General features: G+C 30.1%; 2 protein-coding genes and 1 long non-coding RNA gene across 7 annotated transcripts in view; 2 read left to right on the forward strand and 1 right to left on the reverse strand.

The window, feature by feature from the left end:
• The window catches only part of LOC107440777 (mitochondrial potassium channel ATP-binding subunit), a 546,992-nt gene that overhangs the window by 332,488 nt on the left and 186,609 nt on the right, over positions 1-27,895 (reverse strand). The window lies entirely within an intron of this gene.
• Positions 1-27,895, forward strand: part of LOC147806797 (uncharacterized) — a 494,278-nt gene that overhangs the window by 331,603 nt on the left and 134,780 nt on the right. The window lies entirely within an intron of this gene.
• On the forward strand, positions 11,970-27,836 carry LOC147806803 (neurofibromin-like). The gene is made up of 6 exons (XM_087167212.1): positions 11,970-12,035; positions 15,437-15,606; positions 15,986-16,064; positions 21,593-21,712; positions 21,789-21,880; positions 26,861-27,836. Exons 1-5 carry the CDS (start codon positions 11,970-11,972, stop codon positions 21,864-21,866), a joined length of 513 nt encoding a protein of 170 aa, XP_087023338.1. The 3' UTR covers positions 21,867-21,880; positions 26,861-27,836.

Below are 27,895 nucleotides of genomic sequence, written 5' to 3' on the forward strand. Positions count from 1 at the left end.
TTTAACGCTTCAAGATCTTTGTCAAAAATCGTTAGCGTTCCATTACCCTTTATCCCTCTTGAGCAATTACGACTATTAAATAAGAATTAGATAAAGTTAGCCATTCTAATAGCCTAACGCAAATGAAATTCAAAGCGTTTTCCCCCAATAGTCGGTTCAGGATCTTTGTCAGAAATCGTTAGCGTTCAAATATCCTATTACACTTGATCCCTCTTAAACAGTTACAGCTATAAAATATGAATAAGTTAACGTTAGCCATTCTAATAGCCAAACGCAAATTAGAATCAAAGCGTTTTCTCCAATAATCGGTCAAAAGCTTGAACTTATTTTCAAAAACTTTCGCCAATATAAGATCTTCAACCATCCTCAAAAACTGTTACCCCCCCCCCCCAAATGAAACACATTTTTATCGCTGCAGGAAATTGATATTTTGAATTCAAATTTTAGCGCTTTATGATCTTTGTTAGAAATCGTTAGCGTTCCAATAACCTTTTACCCTTGATCCCTCTTAAACTGCTGTAAAATAATTGGCTTGCCATTAGTTAACGGTAGCCTTTCTAATAGCCTAACGCAAATTAGATTCAAAGCTTTTTCCTCTAAGCCATTCAATAAGATCGCCATTCAAAAAACTGCGCCCCCCCCAAAAAAAAATTATTTTTGCGTTGCAGGAAATTGATACCCTGAATTCAAATTTTAACGCTTCATGATCTTTGTCAGAAATCGTTAGCGTTCCAATACCCTTGATACCTCTTAAACAGTAACTATAAAATAAGAATTAGTTTACCATTATTTAACGTTAGCCATTCTAATAGCCTATCGCAAAGTAGATTCAAAGCGTATTCCTCCAATATGCCAAAAGTGTGAACTTATTTTCAAAAGCTCCCGCCAATTTAAGATCTTAAGCCTTCCTCAAATGCTTTGTCCCCCCCCCCCCAAAAAAACACGATTTTAACGCTGCAAGAAATTGATACTCTGAATTCAAATTTTAACGCTTCAAGATCTTTGTTAGAAATACTTAGCGCTCCAATAACCTTTTTCCCTTGATCCCTTTTAAACTGCTATAAAATAATCGGCTTGCCATTAGTTAATGTTAGCCATTCTAATAGCCTAACGCAAATTAGTTTCAAAGCGTTTTCCTCTAAGCCATTTAATAAGTTCGCCATACGAAAACTGTGCCCCCTCCAACAAAAAAACTTTTTTGCGCTGCAAGAGATTCATACTTTGAATCCAAATTTTAATACTTAAAGATCTTTGTCAGAAATTGTTTGCGTTCCACTACCCTTAATCCCTCTTAAACAGTTACGGCTATAAAATAGGAATAGTTTAACGTTAGCCATTCTAATATCATAACGCATATTTGATTCAAGGCGTTTTCCTCCAATAGTCTGCCAAAAGTATGAACTTATTTTCAAACACTTTCGCCAATTGAAGATCTTCTGAAATCCTAAAAACTGTTACCCCCCCCCCAAAAAAACACATTTTTATCTCTGCAGGAAATTGATACTCTGAATTCAAATTTTAACGCTTCATGATCTTTGTCAGAAATCGTTAGCGTTCCAACACCCTTGATCTCTCTTAAACAGTTAAGGCTATAAAATAAGAATTAGTTAACGTTAACCATTCTAATAGCCTAACGAGAATTAGATTCAAAGCGTTTTCCCCCAATAGTCTGTTAAAAATGAGAACTAATTATCAAAAACTTTCGCCAATTTAAGATCTTCAGCCATCCTTAAAAACTGTTCCCCTCCCCCCCAAAAAAACACATTTTTATCGCTGCAGGAAATTGATTCTCTGAATTAAAATTTTAACGCTTAATGATCTTTGTCAGAAATCGTTACCTTTCCAATACCCTTGAGCCCTCTTAAACAGTTACGGTTATAAAATAAGAATAAGTTAACGTTCTAATAGCCAAACGCAAATTAGATTCAAAGCGTTTCCCCCCAATAGTTGGCCAAAAGTGTGAACTTATTTTCTAAAACTTCCGCAAATTTAAAATCTTCTGCCATCCTCAAAAACTGTTTCCGACCCCCCCCCCCCCAAAAAAAACGTCTTTAGCACTATAAGAAATTGATATTCTGAATTCAAATTTTAACGTTTCAAACTCTTTGTCAGAAATCGTTAGCGTTCCATTACCCTTTTATCCTTGATCCCTCTTAAACAGTTACAGCTATAAAATAAGAATTAGTTAACGTTAGCCATTATAATAGCCTAACGCAAATTTGATTCAAAGCGTTTTCCTCTAAGCCATTCAATAAGATCGCCATACAAAAAACTGCGCTCCCCCCCCAAAAAAAAAAGATTTTTGCGCTGCAGGAAATTGATACCCTGAATTCAAATTTTAAAGCTTCATGATCTTTGTCAGAAATCGTTAGCGTTCCAATATCCTTTTACCCTTGACCATTCATAAACAGTTACAGCTATAAAATAAGAATTAGTTTACCATTAGTTAAAGGTAGCCATACTAATAGCCAAACGCAAATTAGATTCAAAGCGTTTTCCCCCAATAGTCGGCCAAAAGTGTGAATTTATTTTCAAACAGCTATAAGATAAGAATTACTAATAGCCTAACGCCAATTAGATTCAAAAACGCTTCCCCCCAATAGTCGGCCAAAAGTGTGAAGTTATTTTCTAAAACTTCCGCAAATTTAAGATCTTCTGCCATCCTCAAAAACTGTTTCCGACCTCCCCCCCCCCAAAAAAAATGTCTTTAGCACTGTAAGAAATTGCTACTCTGAATTCAAATTTTAACATTTCAAGATCTTTGTTAGAAATCGTTAGCGTTCCAATAACCTTTTCCCCTTGATCCCTCCTAAACAGCTATAAAATAATTAGTTTACTATTAGTCAACGTTAGCTATTCTAATAGCCTAACGTAAATTAGATTCAAAGCATTTTCCTCCAATAGTCTGAGAAAAATGTGAATTTATTTTCAAAAACTTTCGCTAATTTAAGATCTTTAGCCTTCCTCAAAAACTGTTCCCCCCCCCCCCAATAAAAAGACGTTTTTAGCGCTGCTTGAAATTGATACTCTGAATTCAAATTTTAACGCTTCAAGATCTTTGTTAGAAATACTTAGCGTTCCAATAACCTTTTTCCTTTGATCCCTTCTAAACAATTATAAAATAATTACTTTACTAGTAGTTGACGTTAGCTATTCTAATAGCCTAACGCAAATTAGATTCAAAGCGTTTTCCCCCAACAGTCGGCCAAAAGTGTGAACTTTCTTTCAAAACCTTTCGCCAATTTAAAATCTTCAGCCATCCGTAAAAACTGCCCCCCCCCCAAAAAAAAAAGCGTTTTTAGCGCTCCTTGAAATTGATACTCTGAATTCATATTTTAATGCTTCTAGATCTTTGTCAGAAATCGTTAGCGTTCCAATAGTCTTTTACCCTTGACTATTCATAAACAGTTACAGCTATAAAATAAGAACTAGTTTACCATTAGTTAACGGCAGCCTAACGCAAATTAGATTCAAAACGTTTTCCCCAATTATCGGTCAAAAAAGTGAACTTATTTTCAAAAACTTTCGCTAATTTAAGATCTTTAGCCTTCTTCAAAAACTGTTTATCCCCCCCCCCAAAAAAAAGGTCTTCAGCACTGTAAGAAATTCATACTCTGAATTCAAATTTTATAGTTTCAAACTCTTTGTCAAAAATCGTTAGCATTCGATTGCCCTTTATCCCTCTTAAGCAATTACGGCTATAAAATAAGAATTAGTTAACGTTAGCTATTCTAATAGCCTAACGCAAATGAAATTCAAAGCGTTTTCCTCCAATAGTCTATTAAAAATGAGAACTAATTTTCAAAAACTTTCACCAATTTAAGATCTTCAGTCTGCCTCAAAAACTGTTCCCCCGCCCCCAAAAAAACACATTTTTATCGCTGCAGGAAATGGATACTCTGAATTTAAATTTCAACTCTTTATGATCTTTGTCAGAAATCGTTAGCGTTTCAATACCCTTGATCCCTCTTAAACAGTTAAGGCTATAAAATAAGAATTAGTTAACGATAGCCATTCTAATAGCCTAACGCAAATTAGATTCAAAGCGTTTTCCCCCAATAGTCTATTAAAAATGAGAACTAATTTTCAAAAACTTTCACCAATTTAAGATCTTCAGTCTGCCTCAAAAACTGTTCCCCCGCCCCCTAAAAAAACACATTTTTATCGCTGCAGGAAATGGATACTCTGAATTTAAATTTTAACGCTTCAAGATCTTTGTCAGAAATCGTTACGTCCCTATAACCTTTTACCCTTCATGCCTCTTAAACTGCTATAAAAGAATTAGTTTTCCATTTTTTAATGCTAGCCATTCTAATACCCAAACGCAGATTAGATTTTAGCGTCTTCCTCCAATCGTCGGCCAAAAGTGTGTACTTATTTTCAAAAACTTTCGCCAATTTAACATCTTCAGCCTTCCTCAGAAACTGTGCCCCCCCCCCAAAAAAAAACGTTTTTAGCGCTGCATGAAATTGATACTCTGAATTCAATTTTTAACGATTCAAGATCTTTGTCAGAAACCGTTAACGTTCCAATACCCTTGTTCCCTCTAAAACAGTTACGGCTATAAAATAAATTTAAGTTAACATTAGCCATTCTAATAGCCTAACGCAAATTAGATTCAAAACGTTTTCTCCCAATAGTCGGCCAAAAGTGTAAATTTACTTTATAAAACTTTCGCAAATTTAAGATCTTCTGTCTTCCTCGAAAACTGTGCCCCCCCCCCCAAAAAAAAGCTCTTTTTTAGCTCTGCAACAAATTAATACTCTGAATTCAAATTTTAACGCTTCAAGATCTTTGTCAGAAATCAGTAGCGTTCCAATAGCCTTTTACAATTGATCCCTTTTAAACAGTTACGGCTATATAATAAGAATTAGTTTACCATTAGTTAACGTTAGCCATTCTTATAGCCTAACGCAAATTAGATTCAAAGCGGTTTTCCTCCAATAGTCGGCCAAATGTGTGAACTTATTTTCAAAAACGTTCGCCAATTTTACATCTTCAGCCTTCCTCAAAAACTGTCCCCCCCCCCCAAATAAAATACGTTTTTAGCGCTGCAAGAAATTGATACTCTGAATTCAAATTTTAACGCTTCAATATCTTTGTCAGAAATCGTTATGTCCCTAAATCCTTTTTTCCCTTGATCCCTCTTAAACTGCTATAAAAGAATTAGTTTTCCATTTGTTAACGCTAGCCATTCTAATACCCAAACGCAGATTAGATTCAAAGCGTTTTCCTCCAATAGTCGGTCAAAAGTGTGAACTCATTTTCAAACGCTTTCGCCAATTGAAGATCTTCAGCAATCCTCAAAAACTGTTCCCCCCCCCCCGAAAAAAAAAGGCCTTTAGCACTGTAAGAACTTGATACTCTGAATTCAAATTTTTACGCTTAAAGATCTTTGTCAGAAATCATTAGCGTTCCAATACACTTATTCCCTCTTAAACAGTTACGGCTATAAAATAAGAATTAGTTAACGTTAGCCATTCCAATAGCCAAATGCAAATGAAATTCAAAGCATTTTCCTCCAATGGTCTGCCGAAAGTGTGAACTTTCTTTCAAAAGCTTTCCCCAATTTAAGATCTTCAGTCTGCCTTAAAAACTTTGTCCCCCCTCCAAAAAAAACACGTTTTTAGCGCTGCAGGAAATTGATACTCTGAACTCAAATTTTAACGCTTCAAGATCTTTGTCAGAAATCGTTAACGTTCCAATACTCTTGATCCTTCTTAAGCAATTACGGCTAAAAAGTAAGAATTAGTTAACGTTAGCCATTCTAATAGCCTAACGCAAATGAGATTCAAAGTGTTTTCCCCCAATTATCGATCAAAAAAGTGAACTTATTTTGAAAAACTTTCGCTAATTTAAGATCTTAGACCTTCCTCAAAAACTGTCCCCCCCCCAAAAAAAAAACACATTTTTATCTCTGCAGGAAATTGATTCTCTGAATTAAAATTTTAACGCTTAATGATCTTTGTCAGAAAACGTTAGCTTTCCAATAACTTTGACCATTCATAAAAAGTCACAGCTGTAAAATAAGAATTAGTTTACCATTAGTTAACGGTAGCCATACTAATAGCCAAACGCAAATTAGATTAAAAGCGTTTTCCCCCAATAGTCGGCCAAAAGTGTGAACTTATTTTCTAAAACTTTCGCAAATTTAAGATATTCTGCCTTCCTCAAAAACTGTTTCCGACCCCCCCCCCCAAAAATGTCTTTAGCACTGTAAGAAATTGATACTCTGAATTCAAATTTAAACGCTTCATGATCTTTGTTAGAAATCGTTAGCGTTCCAATAACCTTTTACCCTCTATCCCTCTTAAACTGCTATATAATAGCTAGTTTCACATTAGTTAACGTTAGCCATTCTAATAGCCAAACGCAAATTAGATTCAAAGCTTTTTCCCCCAATAGTCTCCAAAAAGTGTGAACTTATTTTCTAAAACTTTCGCAAATTTAAGATATTCTGCCTTCCTCAAAAACTGTTTCCGACCCCCCCCCCAAAAAAATGTCTTTAGCGCTGTAAGAAATTGATACTCTGAATTCAAATTTTAACGCTTCATGATCTTTGTCAGAAATCGTTAGCGTTCCAATAACCTTTTACCCTTGATTCCTCTTTTACTGCTATAAAATAATAAGTTTACCATTAGTTAACGTTAGCCATTCTAATAGCCAAGCGCTAATAAGATTAAAAGCTTTTACCCCCAATAGTCGGCGAAAAGTGTGAACTTATTTTCAAAAACTTTTGTGAATTTTAGATCTTCAGCCATCCTTAAAAACTGTTCCCCCCCCCCTGCCAAAAAAAAACACATTTTTATCGCTGCAGGAAATTGATACTCTAAATTCAAATTTTAAAGCTTCAAGATCTTTTTCACATATCGTTAGCATTCCAATAACCTTTTACCTTCGATCCCTTTTAAACTACTATAAAATAATTGGCATGCCCTTAGTTAACGTTTGCCATTCTAAAAGCCTAACTCAAATAAGATTCAAAGCGTTTTACTCTAAACCATTCAATAAGTTCGCCATACAAAAACTTTGCCCCCCCCCCTGCAAAAAATTTTTTTGTGCTGCAAGAAATTCATTTTCAGAATTCTAATTTTAACGCTTAAAGATCATTGTCAGAAATTATTTGCGTTCCAATACCCTTAATCCCTCTTAAACAGTTACGGCTATAAAATAAAAATAAGTTAACGTTAGCCATTCTAATATCATAACGCATATTTGATTCAAAGCGTTGTCCTCCAGTAGTCTGAACTTATTTTCAAACAGCTATAAAATAAGAATTACTGATATCCTAACGCAAATTAGATTCAAAAACGTTTCCCCCCAATTATCGGTCAAAAAAGTGAACTTATTTTAAAAAACATTCACAAATTTAAGATCCTCAGCCTCCCTCAAAAACTGTTCCCCCCCCCCAAAAAAAAGCGTTTTTAGTGCTCCATGAAATTGATACTCTGAATTCATATTTTAACGCTTCAAGATCTTTGTTAAAAATCGTTAGCGCTCCAATACCCTTTTACCCCTGATCCCTCTTAAACTGCTATAAATTAATTGGTTTGCCATTAGTTAACGTTAACCATTCTAATAGCCTAACGCAAATGGAATTCAAAGCGTTTTCCTCCAATAGTCGGCCAAAAGTGTGAACTTATTTTCAAAAATTTTCGCCAAATTAAGATCTTCAGCCATCCACTAAAACTGTTACCGCCTCCCCCAAAAGGTCTTTAGCTCTGCAAGAAATTAATACTCTGAATTCAAATTTTAACGCTTCAAGATCTTTGTCAGAAATCATTAGCGTTCCAATAGCCTTTTACAATTGATCCCTCTTAAACAGTTGCGGCTATAAAATAAGAATTAATTTACGTTTGGTTAACGTTAGCCATTCTATCAGCCTTACGCGCAAATTAGAATCAAAGCGTTTTCCCCCAATAGTCGGTCAAAAGTTTGAACTTATTTTCAGAAACTATCGCCAATATAAGATCTTTAGCCATCCTTAAACACTGTTACCCCCCCCCCCCCCGAAAAAAACACATTTTTATCTCTGCAGGAAATTGATTCTCTGAATTAAAATTTTAACGCTTAATGATCTTTGTCAGAAATCGTTACCTTTCCAATACCTTTGAGTCCTCTTAAACAGTTACGGCTATAAAATAAGAATAAGTTAACGTTCTAATAGCCAAACGCAAATTAGATTCAAAGCGTTTCCCCCCAATAGTCGGCCAAAAGTGTGAACTTATTTTCTAAAACTTCCGCAAATTTAAAATCTTCTGCCATCCTCAAAAACTGTTTCCGACACCCCCCCCCAAAAAAAAAACGTTTTCAGCACTATAAGAAATTGATATTCTGAATTCAAATTTTAACGTTTCAAACTCTTTGTCAGAAATCGTTAGCGTTCCATTACCCTTTTATCCTTGATCCCTCTTAAACAGTTACAGCTATAAAATAAGAATTAGTTAACGTTAGCCATTCTAATAGCCTAACGCAAATTAGATTCAAAGCGTTTTCCCCCAATAGTCTATTAAAAATGAGAACTAATTTTGAAAAACTTTCGCTAATTTAAGATCTTAGACCTTCCTCAAAAACTGCCCCCCCCCCAAAAAAAACACATTTTTATCTCTGCAGGAAATTGATTCTCTGAATTAAAATTTTAACGCTTAATGATCTTTGTCAGAAAACGTTAGCTTTCCTATAACTTTGACCATTCATAAACAGTCACTGCAGTAAAATAAGAATTAGTTTACCATTAGTTAACGGTAGCCATACTAATAGCCAAACGCAAATTAGATTCAAAGCGTTTTCCCCCAATAGTCGGCCAAAAGTGCGAACTTATTTTCCAAAACTTTCGCAAATTTAAGATATTCTGCCTTCCTCAAAAACTGTTTCGGACCCCCCCCCCCAAATGTCTTTAGCACTGTAAGAAATTGATACTCTGAATTCAAATTTAAACGCTTCAAGATCTTTGTTAGAAATCGTTAGCGTTCCAATAACCTTTTACCCTCTATCCCTCTTAAACTGCTATATAATAGCTAGTTTCACATTAGTTAACGTTAGCCATTCTAATAGCCAAACGCAAATTAGATTCAAAGCTTTTTCCCCCAATAGTCTCCAAAAAGTGTGAACTTATTTTCTAAAACTTTCGCAAATTTAAGATATTCTGCCTTCCTCAAAAACTGTTTTCGACCCCCCCCCCCAAAATGTCTTTAGCGCTGTAAGAAATTGATACTCTGAATTCAAATTTTAACGCTTCAAACTCTTTGTCAAAAATCGTTAGCGTTCCATTACCCTTTATCCCTCTTGAGCAATTACGGCTATAAAATAAGAATTAGTTAACGTTAGCCATTCTAATAGCCTAACGCAAATGAAATTCAAAGCTTTTTCCCCCAATAGTCGGTTCAGGATCTTTGTCAGAAATCGTTAGCGTTCAAATATCCTATTACCCTTGATCCCTCTTAAACAGTTACAGCTATAAAATATGAATAAGTTAACGTTAGCCATTCTAATAGCCAAACGCAAATTAGAATCAAAGCGTTTTCACCAATAGTCGGTCAAAATTTCAACTTATTTTCAGAAACTTTCGCCAATTTAAGATCTTCTGCCTTCCTCAAAAACTATGTCCCCCCCCCCAAAAAAAAACACGTTTGTAGCGCTGCAAGAAATTGATATTCTGAATTCAATTTCTAACGCTTCAAGATCTTTGTCAGAAATCATTAGCGTTCCAATAACCTTTTACCCTTGATCCCTCTTAAACTGCTATAAAATAATTAGTTTATAATTAGTTAACGTTAGCCATTCTAATAGCCTAACGCAAATGAAATTCAAAGTGTTTTCCTCCAATAGTCGGCCAAAAGTGTGAATTTATTTTCAAAAACTTCCGCCAATTTAAGATCTTCAGCCATCCTTAAAAACTGTGGCCCCCCCCGCCCCCAAATAAAATACGTTTTTAGCGCTGCTAGAAATTGATACTCTGAATTCAAATTTTAACGCTTCAATATCTCTGTCAGAAATCGTTATGTCCCTAAATCCTTTTTTCCCTTGATCCCTCTTAAACTGCTATAAAAGAATTAGTTTTCCATTTGTTAACGCTAGCCATTCTAATACCCAAACGCAGATTAGATTCAAAGCGTTTTCCTCCAATAGTCGGTCAAAAGTGTGAACTCATTTTCAAACGCTTTCGCCAATTGAAGATCTTCAGCAATCCTCAAAAACTGTTCCCCCCCCCCCCCCGAAAAAAAGGTCTTTAGCACTGTAAGAACTTGATACTCTGAATTCAAATTTTAACGCTTCAAGATCTTTGTCAGAAATCATTAGCGTTCCAATACACTTATTCCCTCTTAAACAGTTACGGCTATAAAATAAGAATTAGTTAACGTTAGCCATTCCAATAGCCAAATGCAAATGAAATTCAAAGCGTTTTCCCCCAATAGTCGGCCAAAAGTGTGAACTTATTTTCAAAAACTTTCGCAAATTTAAGATCTTCTGCCATCCTCAAAAACTGTTTTCGACCCCCCCCCCCAAAAAAATGTCTTTTGCACTGTAAGAAATTGATACTCTGAATTCAAATTTTAACGCTTCAAGATCTTTGTTAGAAATACTTAGCGTTCCAATAACCTTTTTCCTTTGATCCCTTCTAAACAATTATAAAATAATTACTTTACTAGTAGTTGACGTTAGCTATTCTAATAGCCTAACGCAAATTAGATTCAAAGCATTTTCCTCCATTGGTCGGCGAAAAATGTAAACTTATTTTCAAAAACTTTCGCCAATTTAAGATATTCAGTCATCCTTAAAAACTGTTACCCCCCCCCCCCAAAAAAAACACATTTTTATCTCAGCAGGAAATTGATTCTCCGAATTAAAATTTTAACGCTTAATGATCTTTGTCAGAAATCGTTAGCTTTTCAATACCCTTGATCCCTCTTAAACAGTTAAGGCTGTAAGATGAGATTTTCCAATTGAAGATCTTCAGCCATCCTTAAAAACTGTTACCCCCCCCCCCCAAAAAAAACACATTTTTATGGCTGCAGGAAATTGATGCTCTGAATTCAAATTTTAACGCTTCATGATCTTTGTTGTTAGAAATTGTTAGCGTTCCAATACCCTTGATCCCTCTTAAACACTTAAGGCTATAAAATAAGAATTAGTTAACGTTAGCCATTCTAATAACCAAACGCAAATTAGATTCAAAGCTTTTTCCCCAATATTCGTATATATAGTGTAGCCCCGTAGCCAATTTCCCCTTATTCTATTACATAACCTATCTAAAAGCTGCTTTAATGCCACTTTTTTATTTTTTTTCATTCATGAAAATTCTTTATTTACTTATTTTTTGTATTTATAAAAACTCCTTATATTATTTCTGTTTAAGAACTAATTTAGTTTTCATGTATCTTGTTTCCCTAAATTATGTTGGTCCATTCCATCTCCACATTCCCATTGGTTTTAAGATATATCCTTACTTAAAGCATTTTTAAAAGAAAATATTTTTTTAAAAATAAACCCTAACTTAACTAGATTTTTTTAATGAGTTTTTTTCAAGAAGCTTCAAAAGTTTTTGAAATTGAAATGTAAAACATTTTTTATCGAAAATTAACTTAAAATTGATTTATGATCAACAAGAAATTTTCACAATAAAAACCTTAGTTAATTCAATATTTTTTTAATGTCTATTCATTGTTAGTAAGAAAAATCATGCATCAACATGAGTTTGGATCGAACATTTAACTTTTCTTAAATAAGAATTTCGATTCGTCAACGATATTTTCGTATCAAATAGAAGTTTATTTTTTGTTATTATCAGATAGATGTCTATTATTTTCTTCAATCGAAGCTGTTTTGTAATGTGCTTGAAATTTATGTGCAGTTAGAGCAACAAATAAAGCTTGGATTTAATCTTCAAGAATAATAATTAAATAAAAATGATATAGGACTTTTCATTTATCTTTAAGACAATATAATTATAATATTTAAGGAATTAAAAAATGACTTTTGTTAGTATTGTGCAACCATTTAAAGAGGCTCCCTCAGTAAAACCCATGGAGCTAGGAGTAAGTGGAGAAGACACTCCCATTGACCCACTCCTTTCAAGGGAAAGCAACCGCAAGAGTTCGTGGCCATCTTACTTGCTGCGTCGTTGTGCGCTCATACATCTTTCTATTTGTTGTTAATCCATGCTTTTTAACGGAGCTTGGAGGGCGGTTTTGAAGGGTTCTTAATTTGATTTAAAGTGTCAAGTTTAGTCTTTTAAGTTAAATAAGAGATCCATCCATCCAAGCTTTCTCCATTTTTATTTAGCCGTTAGAATTTTCGTATTTCTAACTTTCAGAAAAAACATTTCAACTTGACAGAATTTTTAAAGCAAATGGAATTCTTGGTAAAGTTTATATTAGGTCAAGTTCATTTAACAATCACTATGCACTTTTCAATGCAATTTCAAGAAGATAAAAAAGTTTATTATCTAGAAATTTAAAATTTATACTACTCTAATAGTTTTAATTCATAGGTCCATAAAGTCAGGTAACTAATTATTTTTACGAGAAGACAAGAAAAAAAAAATATTAGGTAGTTATGAATGTGTTGCATCCATGGAGCTAACTCTAAGCTCAATATAGAAATAAATTGAATACCACAGTATTGAAAGATGTTTATTCTTAAAGAATGATTTCAGAAAGTGAAATACAAATTTATACAAATTTCTCTTGCTGAAAATAAATCTATATACATATGAAGATTTATACTTTGACAGTTTTATGAATACTTAAATAGGACATTTTTAATTGCATACAAAGTAAATCAATTTTAAAAAAATTATGTCAAAATGTTTATTAAAAAAAGGAAAAATATGTTACAGATTAATAAAATATTATCGCAGTATTCTAGTGATTATTCAAAAAAAAATTCTTAAACCTGAGCAAAGGCACTTTGAAAAATCTAGAAACAGATCCTTAAATATATATATATATATATATTGTTTATAAATTGAATATGGCTGTTTTCAAAATTATTAAATTTGAAAGAAAAAAAAAATTAGCTTAGGGATTAGAAAATTCTATGCATTAAAAAAAACAATAATAATAATAAATATATATATATATACATTGAGAGAGAAACATGTTCAATGTTTTCAATAAAGGTATGTACATTTAATGTATACAACAAAAAGCAACTAAAAATTTCCTTAGAAGGATGCATTGAACTTTATAAATCCAGAAAAAGATTCTTAAATGTGGAGAAAAACACATTTAATGTTTTCAATGAAGGTATACAACAAAAACATTTAGAAAAAAAAATACTTTAACTTAGAGAATTTTTAAAACAAAAGTAAATCTATTTCATTTTACGATTGCTATGCATTTATCAATACAACTTAAAAAATATAATTACATTTATTAAGAAATGTAAAATTTAAACCACCCTGGGAGTTTTATAAGTTCAAACTTATTATACTAGTAAAGGTAGATTAACTTATTATGTTAAGAAAAATTAGAATTTAAAGAACAAGCTCTGAGCGGTTATGAATATGTCACATCCATGGAGCTAACTCATAGCTCAATATAGAAAATGAAATTGAATACCACAATATTGAAAGATGTTTCTTGTTAAAAAAAGAATTTCAGAAAGTGCAATACATAATATCTGTTCATTTCTCTTGCTAAAAATTAGTCTATACAAATCCATATTAATATACCTAAATAATTTATACTATGAGAATTTTATGAATACTTAAAATATGACATTTTTAATTGCTTACTAAGTAAATTAGTTTAAAAAATTTTTTGTCAAAATATTTCTTAAAAATAAATAAAAATTAGAGATTGAGAAAATATTATCACAGTATTCTAGTGACTAACTCAAAATATCTTAGCCCCAAGAGCAATAAACAATTTCTTTAAAAAGGTTTAACTTCACAAATCCTTAAATATATATATATATATATTCTCTATAAATAGAAAATTGATTATTGCTAAATTTAAAATAAATCATTTTCATTTAAAAAAGAACTTTGTTTAGGGATTAGAAAACCCTACGCTTTAAAAAAAATTATTATTTTTTTTTTATAGAGAAATTACATTAAATGAAGGTATAGAACAAAAACTATCAATACCTTAACATTAAGTAAAAACTAAATCACTATAAAGCTTAGAATAAATGTATATATAATCTTGGAGTACTTTATTATTATCTAATATTATATGCAATCACTTGTATATAATATTAGATTTTTAATAAATTTAAATTTTTTTTTATCTATTTCATATTTTCAATGCAATGGGATACTTTCTGGTTTTCATAACATCAGTAAAAAATATTAATTTTCAGATTTCAAGAAGTCATAATTATCTGGTAAAAGACGTAATTTCCAAGTAAAAATAATCAGACAAAGTAAGACTAGTCGAATAACGAATAAAATAAAAACGATAATGACTGTCTGAACATGCCACAATTCAAGCATAAACGAGCTACAACTGCCAATGTTTAGAAGTATGTAAGATGGCCGACGGTTAATTTCGCAGTTAACATTGCTAAATTTCGGCTTCACTAATTTCTGCTAGTGTCTCCTCCATCTACTCCTACCTCCATGGTAAAACCATCCATTCTTTATTTTGAAAAATTAAATCTTTCTCGGCAAATACAATAATTAATAACAGGCAATGTACAATTGTTTTGGTTTACAGATTTATATCCTCTTCAATTTTTTAGCAATTGACCCTACATTACAGAAATTTGTTATAGTTAAAAAAAATGGAAGACATCTCATAATTATTAAAAGTATTTAAATTGTTTAATAATAATTGTTTAAGTGTGTTAAAAAAAATTTATATGCAAATGTTTAGAAACAAAAAAAAGAAGCAAATGAAAGGAAACTTAATTTTTAAATTTAAACAAACATAGTCCCAACATGAACATTGAATAGCATCCTAGATGTCAATAGGAATACAAACATAAAAAAAGATGAAAAAATTTTAGCGAGTAAGCTTTTGCAACAATACATATACACATTTCATTGAGTTGATTTTAGGTTATAATTTTTGTTCAGCTTGACTGTGTTTGATACTCAAACCTAGTTGTTTCCACTACTGAATTTCAGTACTCAAATCTAATTTTTCATTAATCTGATACCACTGAATCTTTGGTACTCAAACCTACTCTGTTATTGGTTCTTCCAGAAAAATCGGCGTAACTAGTTTTAAAATTTATTTTATTTTGTTTGATTATTTTTTTTGTTCTGTATTGTATTTTTTCCATGAAGCATCATTATAAAAGAAATTCAAGATTTTAATTATGCCTTAGATATGTTCTCTTGTTTTTAGTACACAACTTTTGATAATTTAAAAATTCTGTGTTGAGATTTTTTTCAAAGTCTTAGGAATTAAGTATTTATTGTCGAGCATAAAATTAGTATAAAATTAATTAGGAAATATCTTATTTTATATTTTCTATATTATAGAATTATGCATTCCTTCAAATAACACTATTTTCATCAAGCAAATCACTGAAAAGCTTGCATTTAACTCTGGAATTTCTCGAAGAATGTATTCAAGGATTTAGATCTTCAACGATTGAGCTAAAACATTTGTGTTTGGAGTATATAACTGCATGTCTTCCCTATTTAACAAGGTATCTAGAAATGTTATAAAAAGTGATTATTTCTTATTTTCTACTTTTTTTATATACTTATTGTGAAATAAATGTATATTACATCCTTTCATGAAACTAAATGCTTACAAATATTTATGTATTAAAAATTCTGTTTGTTAATTGATAATTCCATTCTCTTTTGACATTGTTAATTTTATTTTATGTAATTTAGCCTATAATTGATTTTATTTAATTTTTTATCGATTTCATTATATTTTAAATATTGATAAAAATCTTAAAATGGCATTGCAATGTAGAAGTAGAGTTAATTATTTTTTGGAATTTTATTATTTACTTCCTATGCTTAAAAATCACCAAGCTTTAATCCAGACTCACATTATGTTTTCTTATTCTTAAGATGTATCCTTGCATCCAAGCAAAGATGTGGGGGTCAAGTATCTGATCTTCTTGTTACAGTGCTTGATAGTTTCATTAAGGTAAGATACATTTAGATACTCGTTTAGTAGCATTTTTATAGTCTGGTTATTACCAATGTATGATTTGTGTTGATAAAAGTCTAAATAGTAGAATGATAAGCAGTTATAGTGTCAAGTGATTTACATTTATACTATCTTTAGAAAAGCTGTTTTTCCCCCAAAAAATTTACTTGTTTAGTGATTACTGATGCAGAATTAAATATAAATATCAGCTGCCTAAAACTAAATATATTATACTTCTTTTAAGCATTGTGATAGAAACATAATTCATAAATAGGTAAGTTTAGAATAGAGAATAAAGTAATAATCATAAAGTAATAACCCAAGTAGCACCTAATATTAGATAAAATCAGAAAATCGACAAAATCTAACGTTATCTTGCACAACTTCTAATATTAGAAAGATACAAGAGGTCGCTGTTTGCTCAGCATTATATAATATTGCATTCTATGCAAACTTATGTTATCTAGCGTTCGCCATACTATTATTTTGCATTAGTTTTGATGCTATATAATATTAGATTTCGTATTTTCTGATATTATTTTGCTTTTTATTTTTTTGGAGTTAGCAAGAGGAAGACATGGATGGTAGTAGAATAATTCGGCGATGCAATTTTACTTAATTTTCTGCATTGTTGTGAAGCAGTAAAACACAGAACAATAGATTTATGTCATTCCATGCATTATTTACTTAGCAATACAGAAATACTAAATAAAATTATATTAGCGAATTCTGCTACCTTCCATTTTTCTCCTCCTTACTCCAAAGTATATCTTATGTTCAGCTGATTTTTTTGAATATTTCAAACTTAATTAGGAAATAATATTTTATTGCAACTTTTATTGATATTTTTTTCTTTTATTCATACAATGGGTTTTCTGACAAATTTTATATCATTAATAATTTTTAAGTCTTTAATTTTAATATGTACTCTTAATTTTTTTAAAAACCTGGGCTTATTTTATCAAAATCTCAAATTAATTTGTTAGTTTGTAATATACATATTTTTTAAATGTGTAACTTCAGCCATGTGTAATTTCACAATTATCATTAGTTATTTATATTCTGAAATTATGTAATAAAAACCACACTATATAATTATAAAGTTATATATTTACATTTGAACTGAATGGAAATTTAAACTTGAAATTTTTTCCCTTTTTAATATTAAAATTGTTCGATTTTTAAGTGGACATTTCTTGTAATAATTGGCACAATAAAGAACAAAATTTAAAAATATTCAAATTACTTACTTCAACAAATTTACACATATTTTTTCCCCTTCTCTTTTCACTGGAATTGCTAAATGGAGAAATACTTACGCAACTTTATTCTTTTAGTATTTGAAATTTTATTTAGCAAAACACTTAAAAACAGAACTTCAAAGCAAGGTAGAAATTTTTCCAGAGAATGAAACCGGGAAAGCAACTAATAACATGAAAATTGATAAAATTTTTATAATGTTAAAATAACTTTTATGGGCACATCAGAAATTTTCATCAATTCGATAATTATTTAAAGGTGTTATGTTCAATTAAACTAACAATCTTTGCAAAAAATTTACAGAACATTTTAATTTCAAAACTGTCAGTAAATATTTTGTGTTATCTAAATTAAATTTGCACAAACACATAATTGCATACAAGAATGAGACTAAAAAATAATAATTTTTTTTACGTTATCTTTTAAAAGTTGCCTTTAGTATTAATGATAAAAATTTGACTACAATCAATTACTCTTTTGAGAAAGTTACTATAACAGAATAGATTTTTGATTAAGACAATTCCATTCTTTGTTTTTCTCTGATTATATAGTATGTGTTATGAAGAATTAGTCTTAAGAAAAAAACATATATTATGCATTTAAAAAAGTTGCTTTTGCAAAGAACCTTATATATAAAAATTTAAACAAGATTCTTCACTGATTTAAATTTTCTGTTTTTACAATAATGTAAATAAATGTTCTGCTAAATTTTAAATATTAAGCCAAATAAATTTTTACTATTATCATTATTTTACAATTACATTAATTTAAACATCGTAAAAATATATATACACTTCTTACCTCAAATTTGAACTGCAAAATTGAAGTAATAAAAACAATGCTAAAGTTGCTCATAAGTTACAGTTAATGTTCAACAATGATGTTAAAATAAAATTGCTTCTGATATCTTCAAAATTTCTTGAATTTTCATAACACTTAAACATAACTATAATAACTAGAATAAATTGCACAATGCAGTAGTTAAGAATAAAAAAATAAATAAAATAAAATCATTACACACATTTCACTACTTAATTATTTTATTTTAAAACAAAACACAATATAAATATAACTTTACTCAACTATAAAAGCAATACATTCTTAACATCATTGTTTAATATAAGCTTATCGATATTCTTTTTTTTTTTAAATATAAGTTAAGAACACGTATTTATAATTAAATAAAATTATTTTTATTTCAAAAAGCAACAGTAGGATCATGAGTTATCATTTTAATTATTATTATTTTTAAATTTAAAGAAGTTTGAAAACGTTACAGTCATTTCATGCAGATTAAAGTTTTTCTTCAATTCAATTTTTTGTTTTTGTGCAACTGTACTATATTTCAGAGCAATAAACTGAAAATCTTTGCTTTATTGAAAGATTTTATAAAATGGTCAGCGACATTAATGCATATCACACAGGGATGCACCTTTCTTCAAACTTTCAGCTCCGGCAGATTTAAAGAGAACCTCCAGTCGCTTTGTTTTCTGTCAGGATCGAATATATGGTTCCCAGTTTTCTACCAGAATATTAATTTCCCTTTTGCATTGTACAGCACCTATCTTAAAACTGAATGGCTCCTTCTTGGTAGATAAGCTTGTTTATCCAGCAGACGAAGCTAAAATTATAAGCGAAAAAAGTTAACTTTACATTGAAAACACTAAATTTAAATCTCTACATTACTTTATAACATTAAATTAGTTAAAGTAAATTTAAAACTATTAAGCATTGAATATTTCTTTAAAACTTAAATCATTTCATTAGAAAATGTTTACAATTCAATGGGTAGATTTCCGTAACAATACCTACACCATAAACTCTCAGTATCACCGAGCAAGAATAGAATAATATTTCACTTATAACCACTTTCAAATAATAATTTTATTCTTTCTTAATTAATATTATTTTTTAAAAATAGAAGAAATTATAGTTCAAAACGCTTAGGCCCTTTTCAATTGAAGTGAATATTCAAGTATATATACAGATACAAAAATATATCAAATTCAATACTTTTTAATTTTTTTTAAAGATTAAGTGCAATGACACTTAACTATTAAAATATATTTGCACATTGTATAAGCTCATAGAGCCACTAGGAAATGTTCACATTTCTTTTAAAAACTTCTTAAATAAAAATTTAATACCTTTTAAGCACTGTTCTTCATTTAACGTAAACACACTTTGAATAGACCATATTGTTGCTTATTTTTTAACTATTTGCTATCATTTATAAATTAATATAATTAATCATACATCAAAAAAAACTGTCTATATTCATGAAATGAAAATAAAGATATTTAACTCATCATTTTACAATATATTAAGCAGGAAATTCAAATAATGTAACAACAGTGTTCGACTTGTGAATAAAATTTCTTACATTCTAAAATGCAATGGTTTTAACTAAAAAGTAATTGATTAATTAATAGTTATTTTAACATGGAAAACTTGTTTACTGAAAATTTGTTTTTATCTTTATCATTGCAATGAAAAAAAATTCAAACTGCAAAACTCTTTATGACAAGGCAACAAAAAACGTTGCGAAAAGTGTTAAATAAACAATTGCTTATTTTAAAATTTGATTAATATAAAAGAACATTAATGTAAAAAGATACTATGAGAATTCAAAATCATCAATTCATGGTTGAAAAAATCATATAGAAGGAGAATTCTCTAACAATTCACATATTTCAAAGCTGTAAATATGTATTAAATATAGTTCGCCCCTTCCCCCAAATATTTTGACATAGCATTCTTTAAAAGTCAGTATGCATACCCAACATTTGTCAAATATTTTTTTTCTTATAGTTTAACTAAATTTTTACAGTATTAGATTATTTCTAATAGGAATTTATTTAAAATATATAATTTAATCAAAGCTCTAAATTCTCCATAATCACCATTTTGAATCGACCATATTATTGTTTATTTTTTAATCATTTACAAATTAATATAAATAATGATGCATCAAAAACATACAGATTAGCCTATATTCAAATAAAAATCTGTCTATATTCAAATAAAAATGTTTAATTGATTGTTGTACAATATTTTAAACATGAAATTTTAATATGCTAGCGATATTGTTTGTATTAAACTTTTCTGTTTCAGTAGTATTTTAAAGGCATTTGGCATCATTTGGTTTTGAGATTCTTGCAAACAAAGTATTTGATTACTTATTACTTATGTTTACAATTCTAACAATACTTGTGTTTACAATACTAAAAGTGTTAACACCAACGTAAGATGGGGCACAGCTTGCAACACGAACAAACAGTAATAAACAAATGGAAAGAGGCCAAATCAAGACTGCCAAAAAAGCGAGATATTCAAAATCTAGCAACCATGTCACCTTTTTTAATAATAAATAACAAAATAACTAAAACAAATCTTCACTCCAAACTCCCCAGAATTACATACTAACATTAATATCTTATGAAAGACGGCAGATTTGAGCTCAGAAATTATCTAATTTATTTCTTTTATTGAAAACAAAATTATCCGTTTGAAAACATCGCCTATCAGAATAACGTGTAGTAAGCAGCTGCAAACTTTTTAACCGGAACTAGAGTAGGTGCCGAGCTCGAGATTGTTATTGTTTACATTCCTATTGAAAACACCATACATAAGTTAAAAATTGGCATTTTGTTTAGGTAGTATATTTACTTCAAACTTTACCTTAGTAACATTTTCAGATAGGTGTTTTACAAGTTTCTTGGATATATACTTAATATCAGCTCTGTGCAGAAAATCTTATTGCCAAAAAACCTCTTCTGAGCATTTTGAAAATGTCATTTATCATTATATTATTATTGCCTAGAGACATATCCTAGAAATTTTTCAAATAAGAGCATTCTTGAAATAAGAGATATATTAAAGGATGTTGGTTTTTATTAAGTGTGAAATTTAAATAGTTGAAAAGCATTTAAGTTAAGTGAATCAACAGAATCTTAAATATTAATTGATTTTTAAAAAAATGGCGATTCATTATTACGATTATTAACACATATTATAATTATCTGTCAATTTTAATTAATCAGTATGTAATAAATTATTTCACTTTCTCTCAATCTATTGTATTTATTGGTTATCTAGTGTGGAAGTTGCGTTAAAAATATTATATATTCATCAGGATTTAAATTGAGATAGAAGTGCCGATTTAATATTAGTTATAATCAATTTGCTGTCTATGTGAATTCAAGATTACATAATATCCATATTTTCGCGTTTGATTTTTTTTATAACCATTGCTCTTTTTGCAGAGGAGTGTTACTGGTGGTTTAGGCTCAGCACAGTCCGAAATAAGGGCCAACACTGCCCTAGCATTAGCCTCATCTAATGTTCAACTAGTTGCATTAAAAGTTATTAGCCGATTATGTAGAGTAAGTACCAGAATGATTCTTACTTTTTACTTGTGAAGAAGTATTTTTCAACTGAATCCATCAAATTTTATTTTAGGTTATTGAAAAAACGTGTACTTCCCCAACTCCTACACTAGAGCAACATTTGATGTGGGATGATCTAGCTATCTTTTAATAATTCACTTGATGGTAAGCACCTCTTAATGTAAATGTTATCTGCTGAACTTTTTTTTAAATAGAATTAGCTTGTATTTGTGTTATATGAGGAGGAAAACCTCCTAGGGTTAGCCTGATAACAAATGAATTCTAGCACATGATCCGTCTACCACTGGGGATACCTCAGCACTGTTATCAACACAATCCAAGAGCAAAACTCGTATCAAATAACCACCACTGGTATTTGAACCTGGTTCACCTCATTGGCAAGGCAAATGCAGGGGTATCAGTGCACCTGCAAAGTCATGAAAAATCATGAATTTCGGTATTGGACAAAATTTGTCATGAAATGTCATGATTTTAACTATTTTTTTAAAAAAAATCATGGATTTAAAAAAAGGGAAACCTGCCCGAAGGCTCGAGAAAAAGAGAATGTATTTTAAGTGACTTAAAAATTCCTTAACTGGTATAGGACCAGAAAAATTACGACCAATTAAATTTAAAGAGGCGGAGAGTTTGAAATCTAAAGGAAAGAGATTGGTTAGTTAGCCCCCCTAAAATTAAAAGAAGAAAAAGAAAGGCGTGAATAGAGGGGTTGGCTGACTTTCCCCACAGGAAGTGCGATGACCGCAATGATCATGAGAAAGGTCAACTAGAAAGTTAGATTAAAATTGCTAAAACGAAAAAAAAGAGGAATAGCGTTTAAAGAAAAATTAAAGGCTTAAGTAAAATTAGAAATTAAATTGTCACTTTACATTAAGTGTAAATGTAACATGCACCATCGTAACTTTTTTAATTTTTGAGCAGTTGTCAAACCTTGAACTTTTCTTTTGAGATAAGGGTGGAAACCCAAGTCTATATTTAACAGAACTTGCTTAGACTCTCGCTCACTTCTGCAACCATTTTAGTAGGGCTCTGTGGATTTTTTTGTATCTTTTCAGGAGTTTTAAAATGCTCATTTTTGTGAGAAATGAGCGTGGACTACCTGACCTGGGTCGACATGACCTCAGTCCTTTCGATTGCATCCTTAAATTTATTCTAAATGCTTTGCTTTAAGCAAGAATCGTCTGCACTTATAGAAAGCGCCAATCACAGGAACAGTGAGAGAGAAATTGTTTTGCCAATTGATTAAAATTAATTATAATTTTTGGTATAAATGTATTTTGTAGCTACCCTGTAAAATGATTAAATTTCCTGCTGGAAATGTTCAAAATCTTGACGAGGACTGAAGAAAAATTAAAACTTTTTAATCAATGAATTATAGGTGACAAATTATTTGTAACAAGTCCTAATAGGGAACTGTGCTTTCTAATAAAGAGAATAAAACCATCTCGAGATTAATCACCTGTAGTATTAACACCTTGAATGCCATGCTAATTTTACATGGCTTGCTCGTCTGGCCAGAATTATTTTCTCAGTATATATTGCATTAATTTCTTCAAACCATTTTATTAGCGATAATAATACGAGAGGCATCCAGAAAGTAAGTTTCCCGATGTTTTCTCCTTTAAAGTAAACGTAATTAGCCGTGTCAATTGCGCATGCGTAATAAATCCCTGACGTATGAATCATATGCCAGCCGAAGAGGTCCCTCCTCGTTCCAGCAGCTTTGGAAGCTTTTATTTCTTCTCCTGCCACCTGCGAGGTTCGGTCAGTGATAAAGTTCTTGAATGCGCAAAGCATTGCGAAAATTGAAATTCATCGTCAGGTCTATGGGCCGAACATCTTGAGTAAGTAGATGGCGCATCACTGGTGTAAGCAGTTTTACAATGTTCGTCCACATACGGCTCGACGCACAGATGTTTTGACAGAATTTGGCTGGGAGTTGTTTGATCATCCACCTTACAGCCCTGATCTTGCTCCCAGCGATTTTCACCTTTTCGTGCACCTCAAGTAATTCCTGTCCTCCGGTAAGCGTTTTGGCCAGAACGTAGAGTTGAAGACGTCTGTCACACGCTGGTTCCATTCAATGGCGGTAGAGTTCTACGACAGAGGGATACAAAAGTTGATTCCACGATACGACAAGTGTCCCAATTGTGGTGGTGGCGGCTATGTAGAAAAGTAGCTGAAACATAGCTGTACTTGTTGCCAATAAATATGTTCCTGAAAGTATAAGTTCTTCTTTGGAAAAAAATAGGGAAACTTACTTTCTTTATGTCCCTCGTATCAAAAAATTAAAAGTATTAAAAATTTACTCGAATTATGTGTTTCTTATAATCTTGGCTTCACCGGTGACCCCCGTGGCTCTACGAACAAACTCATGGCCGATCACCGGTGACCCCCATGGCATACAACGTGGTAAATTATTGAACGTTTTATTGAAAAGTCTTGATAAGGAATGATAACATTATCCAAATAAAATAAAAGTTTTAAATTAAATTTCAAAGTAGCAAAGTATTATATTTATTGAACTGCGGTTAAACCTTGTTCATTTTGACATAGTGCTAAAATGAGGTAAAAATAAAATAAAATTAAAAAGCCTAAAATAAATGAATTTTTTGGTCATAAATAACTAAGAATTACTAAGTCGAGTTTTCTTCGATTATAATCTTATTTTTCATTTTAAAAAAACATTAAATTAGTAAATTAGAAGCATAAATTACATAATGTTTTACTGAATCATCCCGATATTAAATCATGCGAAAACCAAATTAAATTAAATTTAAGCATGAAATAAAGTGCAAAAATTAATATAAATAGTAAAATAGGAATTGTACATTGTAGTAATGTATAAAATACTTGTATAAAGTAAAGCTTAAAATATAAGTATTGCATACTTTTTACTTCACTAAACATTTTACTCTTTAAAGTAAAAGTAGAAATTATTGAAAGAATAAAGATTAGTAAAGAGTTAACATAATATAAAGTATACCGTAAAGTTAAACATAATATAAAGTATACCGTAAGTAACGCATAAAATATAAAGAAAAGTGTAAAGTATAATGAAAAGCGCGAAGCAAATAAAGGGTAAGATACCGTGAAATATATAGGAAAGTATAAACCAAAGCTTTAAATGTAAAGTAATGTAAAGCAATTTAAAATAATTTAGCCAAAATGTAAAACGCGCAAAGCATAATATAAAATAATAATGTAATAAGCAATAATAATAATAAGCAAAATAAATAATAATAGCATAATATAAAATATAGTAAAAAGATTAAGTAAAGTATAAAGTATAAAAAATTTATAAAATGCAATATCATAAAGTAAAGCGTCTGGTTTAAAGTAAATTTTGAAAAAGAAGCGTCATGTAAAGGAAGCGTAAAATGTGAAGTAAAACATAATGTGAAATGTAAGTTAAATCTACATTTAATCTTGTCCAGAAAAAAACGTATAAAGTAACGAATAGTAAAATATGTATAAAGTAGATAATAAAATGAAATATAATCGACAGGGGTCTGTCTAGGTTTTTCTGACAGGTACCTATTTTGTGAAAATTTAGACGTAATTTGTGAAAAATTAAAAATTATATTAAGAAATCAACACAAAAATATGGATTTATCGTTTCTTAAGGGATACAAAAATGAAATTTTAAGAAAAAGTATTTTGTGAAACTACCGTTTTTCCAAAATTGAATTTGTGAAATTTCCTAAAGTTGAATTTGTGAAGGTACCGCTAAACGGTAGTAAATTCGGCCTGGACAGAACCCTGGTGAATAATAGTGTCAATTAAAGTACAAAGTAAATAAGTTAAGTAAACTAAATTAGAAGCGTATAAAAATTAAAAGTTGAATATGAAATTAAGATTTCAAAAAAAATAATAAGTGCAAAAATACTGTCTGTGTACGCATAAGAAAAAGACTACCTAAACAAAAAAAAAAAAAAAGTGTAAAATATAACGTGAAAAGTAAATCTAATGAGTAAAAGTAACGTAATGAGAAAAATGACGCTTAAAATGTATTGTAAGGAGCAGCATGAAGTTTAAGGTAAATAATAGTATACAATAACGCATTAAAAAAATAACACGTAAACGTAACGCATGAGAAAAGGAACGCATAAAAATGTCGAAGTCATATACAAGAAGAAAAAATACACTTTGAGGTAAGGTGTAGAAGCAACATGCAAAATAAAATAAAGCTTATCAGTTAAACATGAAATTTTTATGCGTAAGGAAAAGTAACACGTTAAGAAAGGCGCCAAAATGATAACGCATAAGAAAAATAGAAGTAACGTATAAAAGAATTATGCATTAAGAAAAAGACAGAGTACAGTAAGACCCCGTTCAACGCGTAAGATACGTTCTATCAAAATGGAGCGTAATGCGAAACAGCGCTAAACGAGGCTGTCTTAACATGTAAATAATGGGGTTAGGGGAAGATGGATAGAAAATTATCTAGGTATTATGTTTTTTTAATAAAAATAAAACCAAACATTTATTTCTTACAGAAATAAAATAAATGTAAACGAATCTACGTACTTATAAAAAAACAAATAAAATTCACTTCAAGGTATTATGAAAAAATATATTGAATTAAATTTGATGAATAATTAGTTAAACATAAAAAAATTGTTAGTCTTTTTGAACAAGCGTATTAATGCCATATTAACAATCGCTACATTTAATCAGACGAAAAAAACAATAAATTACGAGTTCACATCTCTTTAAAAATAATTGAATTAGTTAAAAAAAAACAGTTGAAACTGATGGTTTAACGGTAAAAGTTTTGCCATAATAATTTAGTCAACATTTCATATATATGTTTTATTGTTCTGATACAATTTACTAAATGGTTTTCAAATAGATCATTATTATACTATTGTTACAGGTAAAGATAAAAATGATTTTTCGAGTACACTTGATCGCAAAATTTTGACATGTTTAATGGTATAATTAAAAGTACCCTTATTCAAATACGGTAGAGGGAAAGCACACAGTATGGTGCTCTCGAGAGGGTATTGCTTCACTTTTCTGAATTTGTCTTTTCCTCTATACTCTATGAATGAGAAACAAGGGTTTTTGCAAACATTATGAATTGTAAAAGCATGTTATAAAGAGAGTGTTCTTTCATTACAGGATCTTGAGAGACTTGGAAAAGTGAGTGTTAAAATCGACAAGTCGCAAAACTGTTTAGAAGATGATGGTATGTTATAATTGAACGTACGCCACCCCTGTCGTGTTCGTTACAGTCTCCAAGGTACTCTAAATATTCTCCTACATATTCAAGAATAATTTGATTTAAAATCATCTATAAACTGAAAGGATAGCCGCATGTTATGAAGTTCAACAATTCACGTCATTGGGGAGGTTTGAGTGAGAAAGTTCCGTTGAAAGAGGATTATTTTCGAAGAAGTAAACGAGAACTGTAAAGACGGCCAAGTTAACTTACTAAAATGTTTATTTATATTTTTTTATATTTCATTATACTTTATTTATACTCATATTTTATGTATACTTATAATTTTATTTATACTTATAATTTTATTTTTATTATTATTTATATATTATCTTCTGATTCTTGTGAATTTAATTAAAATGTATTGCGTGTGTGTTTTCTTTACCCCTGAAACATGAAATAAGGTATTGAAAAAAGAATATCTTTAAACTAAATTACTCTTGAAATATAATAATTTAACAGCATCTTAATTTTAATGAAGTAATAGTTAAATTGCTATAGGAGCAAAAAAAATCCCTTTTTTAACTTAAACACAATGTATGTGAGATAGAATCAAATTGGAATTCACTTTCTCATTTTGTAGCTTTATTACAAGTAATCATGCTTAATTAGATAAGCTGTATATTATATCAGATATTAATAATTCTGAACATATTAGAAATTTATTAATTGCAATATAAAGAGAGACTTACTCTCTAATTTTTACATAGTTTTTCTTTTAATTATTTTTTGTTTGAATTATTCAGGGTTGATTGTGCTCCGGAAAGAATCTGGAATTTTCAAAAAATCATTGATCACAGAACTTTCCGGAAATCAAATTTTAAAAACACAGTTTATTTTATTTGTTTCTAAGGGAGAGATACTTTATAAGCTTAGATTCATGATTAATATTAATTTTTTATCAGTAAAAAATTGTAATAATCATAAACTCAAGA

The sequence above is a fragment of the Parasteatoda tepidariorum genome, chromosome 7 (assembly GCF_982258835.1).
Source record: "Parasteatoda tepidariorum strain Cologne lab strain chromosome 7, Ptep-v5.0, whole genome shotgun sequence".
Taxonomy (NCBI): Eukaryota; Metazoa; Arthropoda; class Arachnida; order Araneae; family Theridiidae; genus Parasteatoda; species Parasteatoda tepidariorum.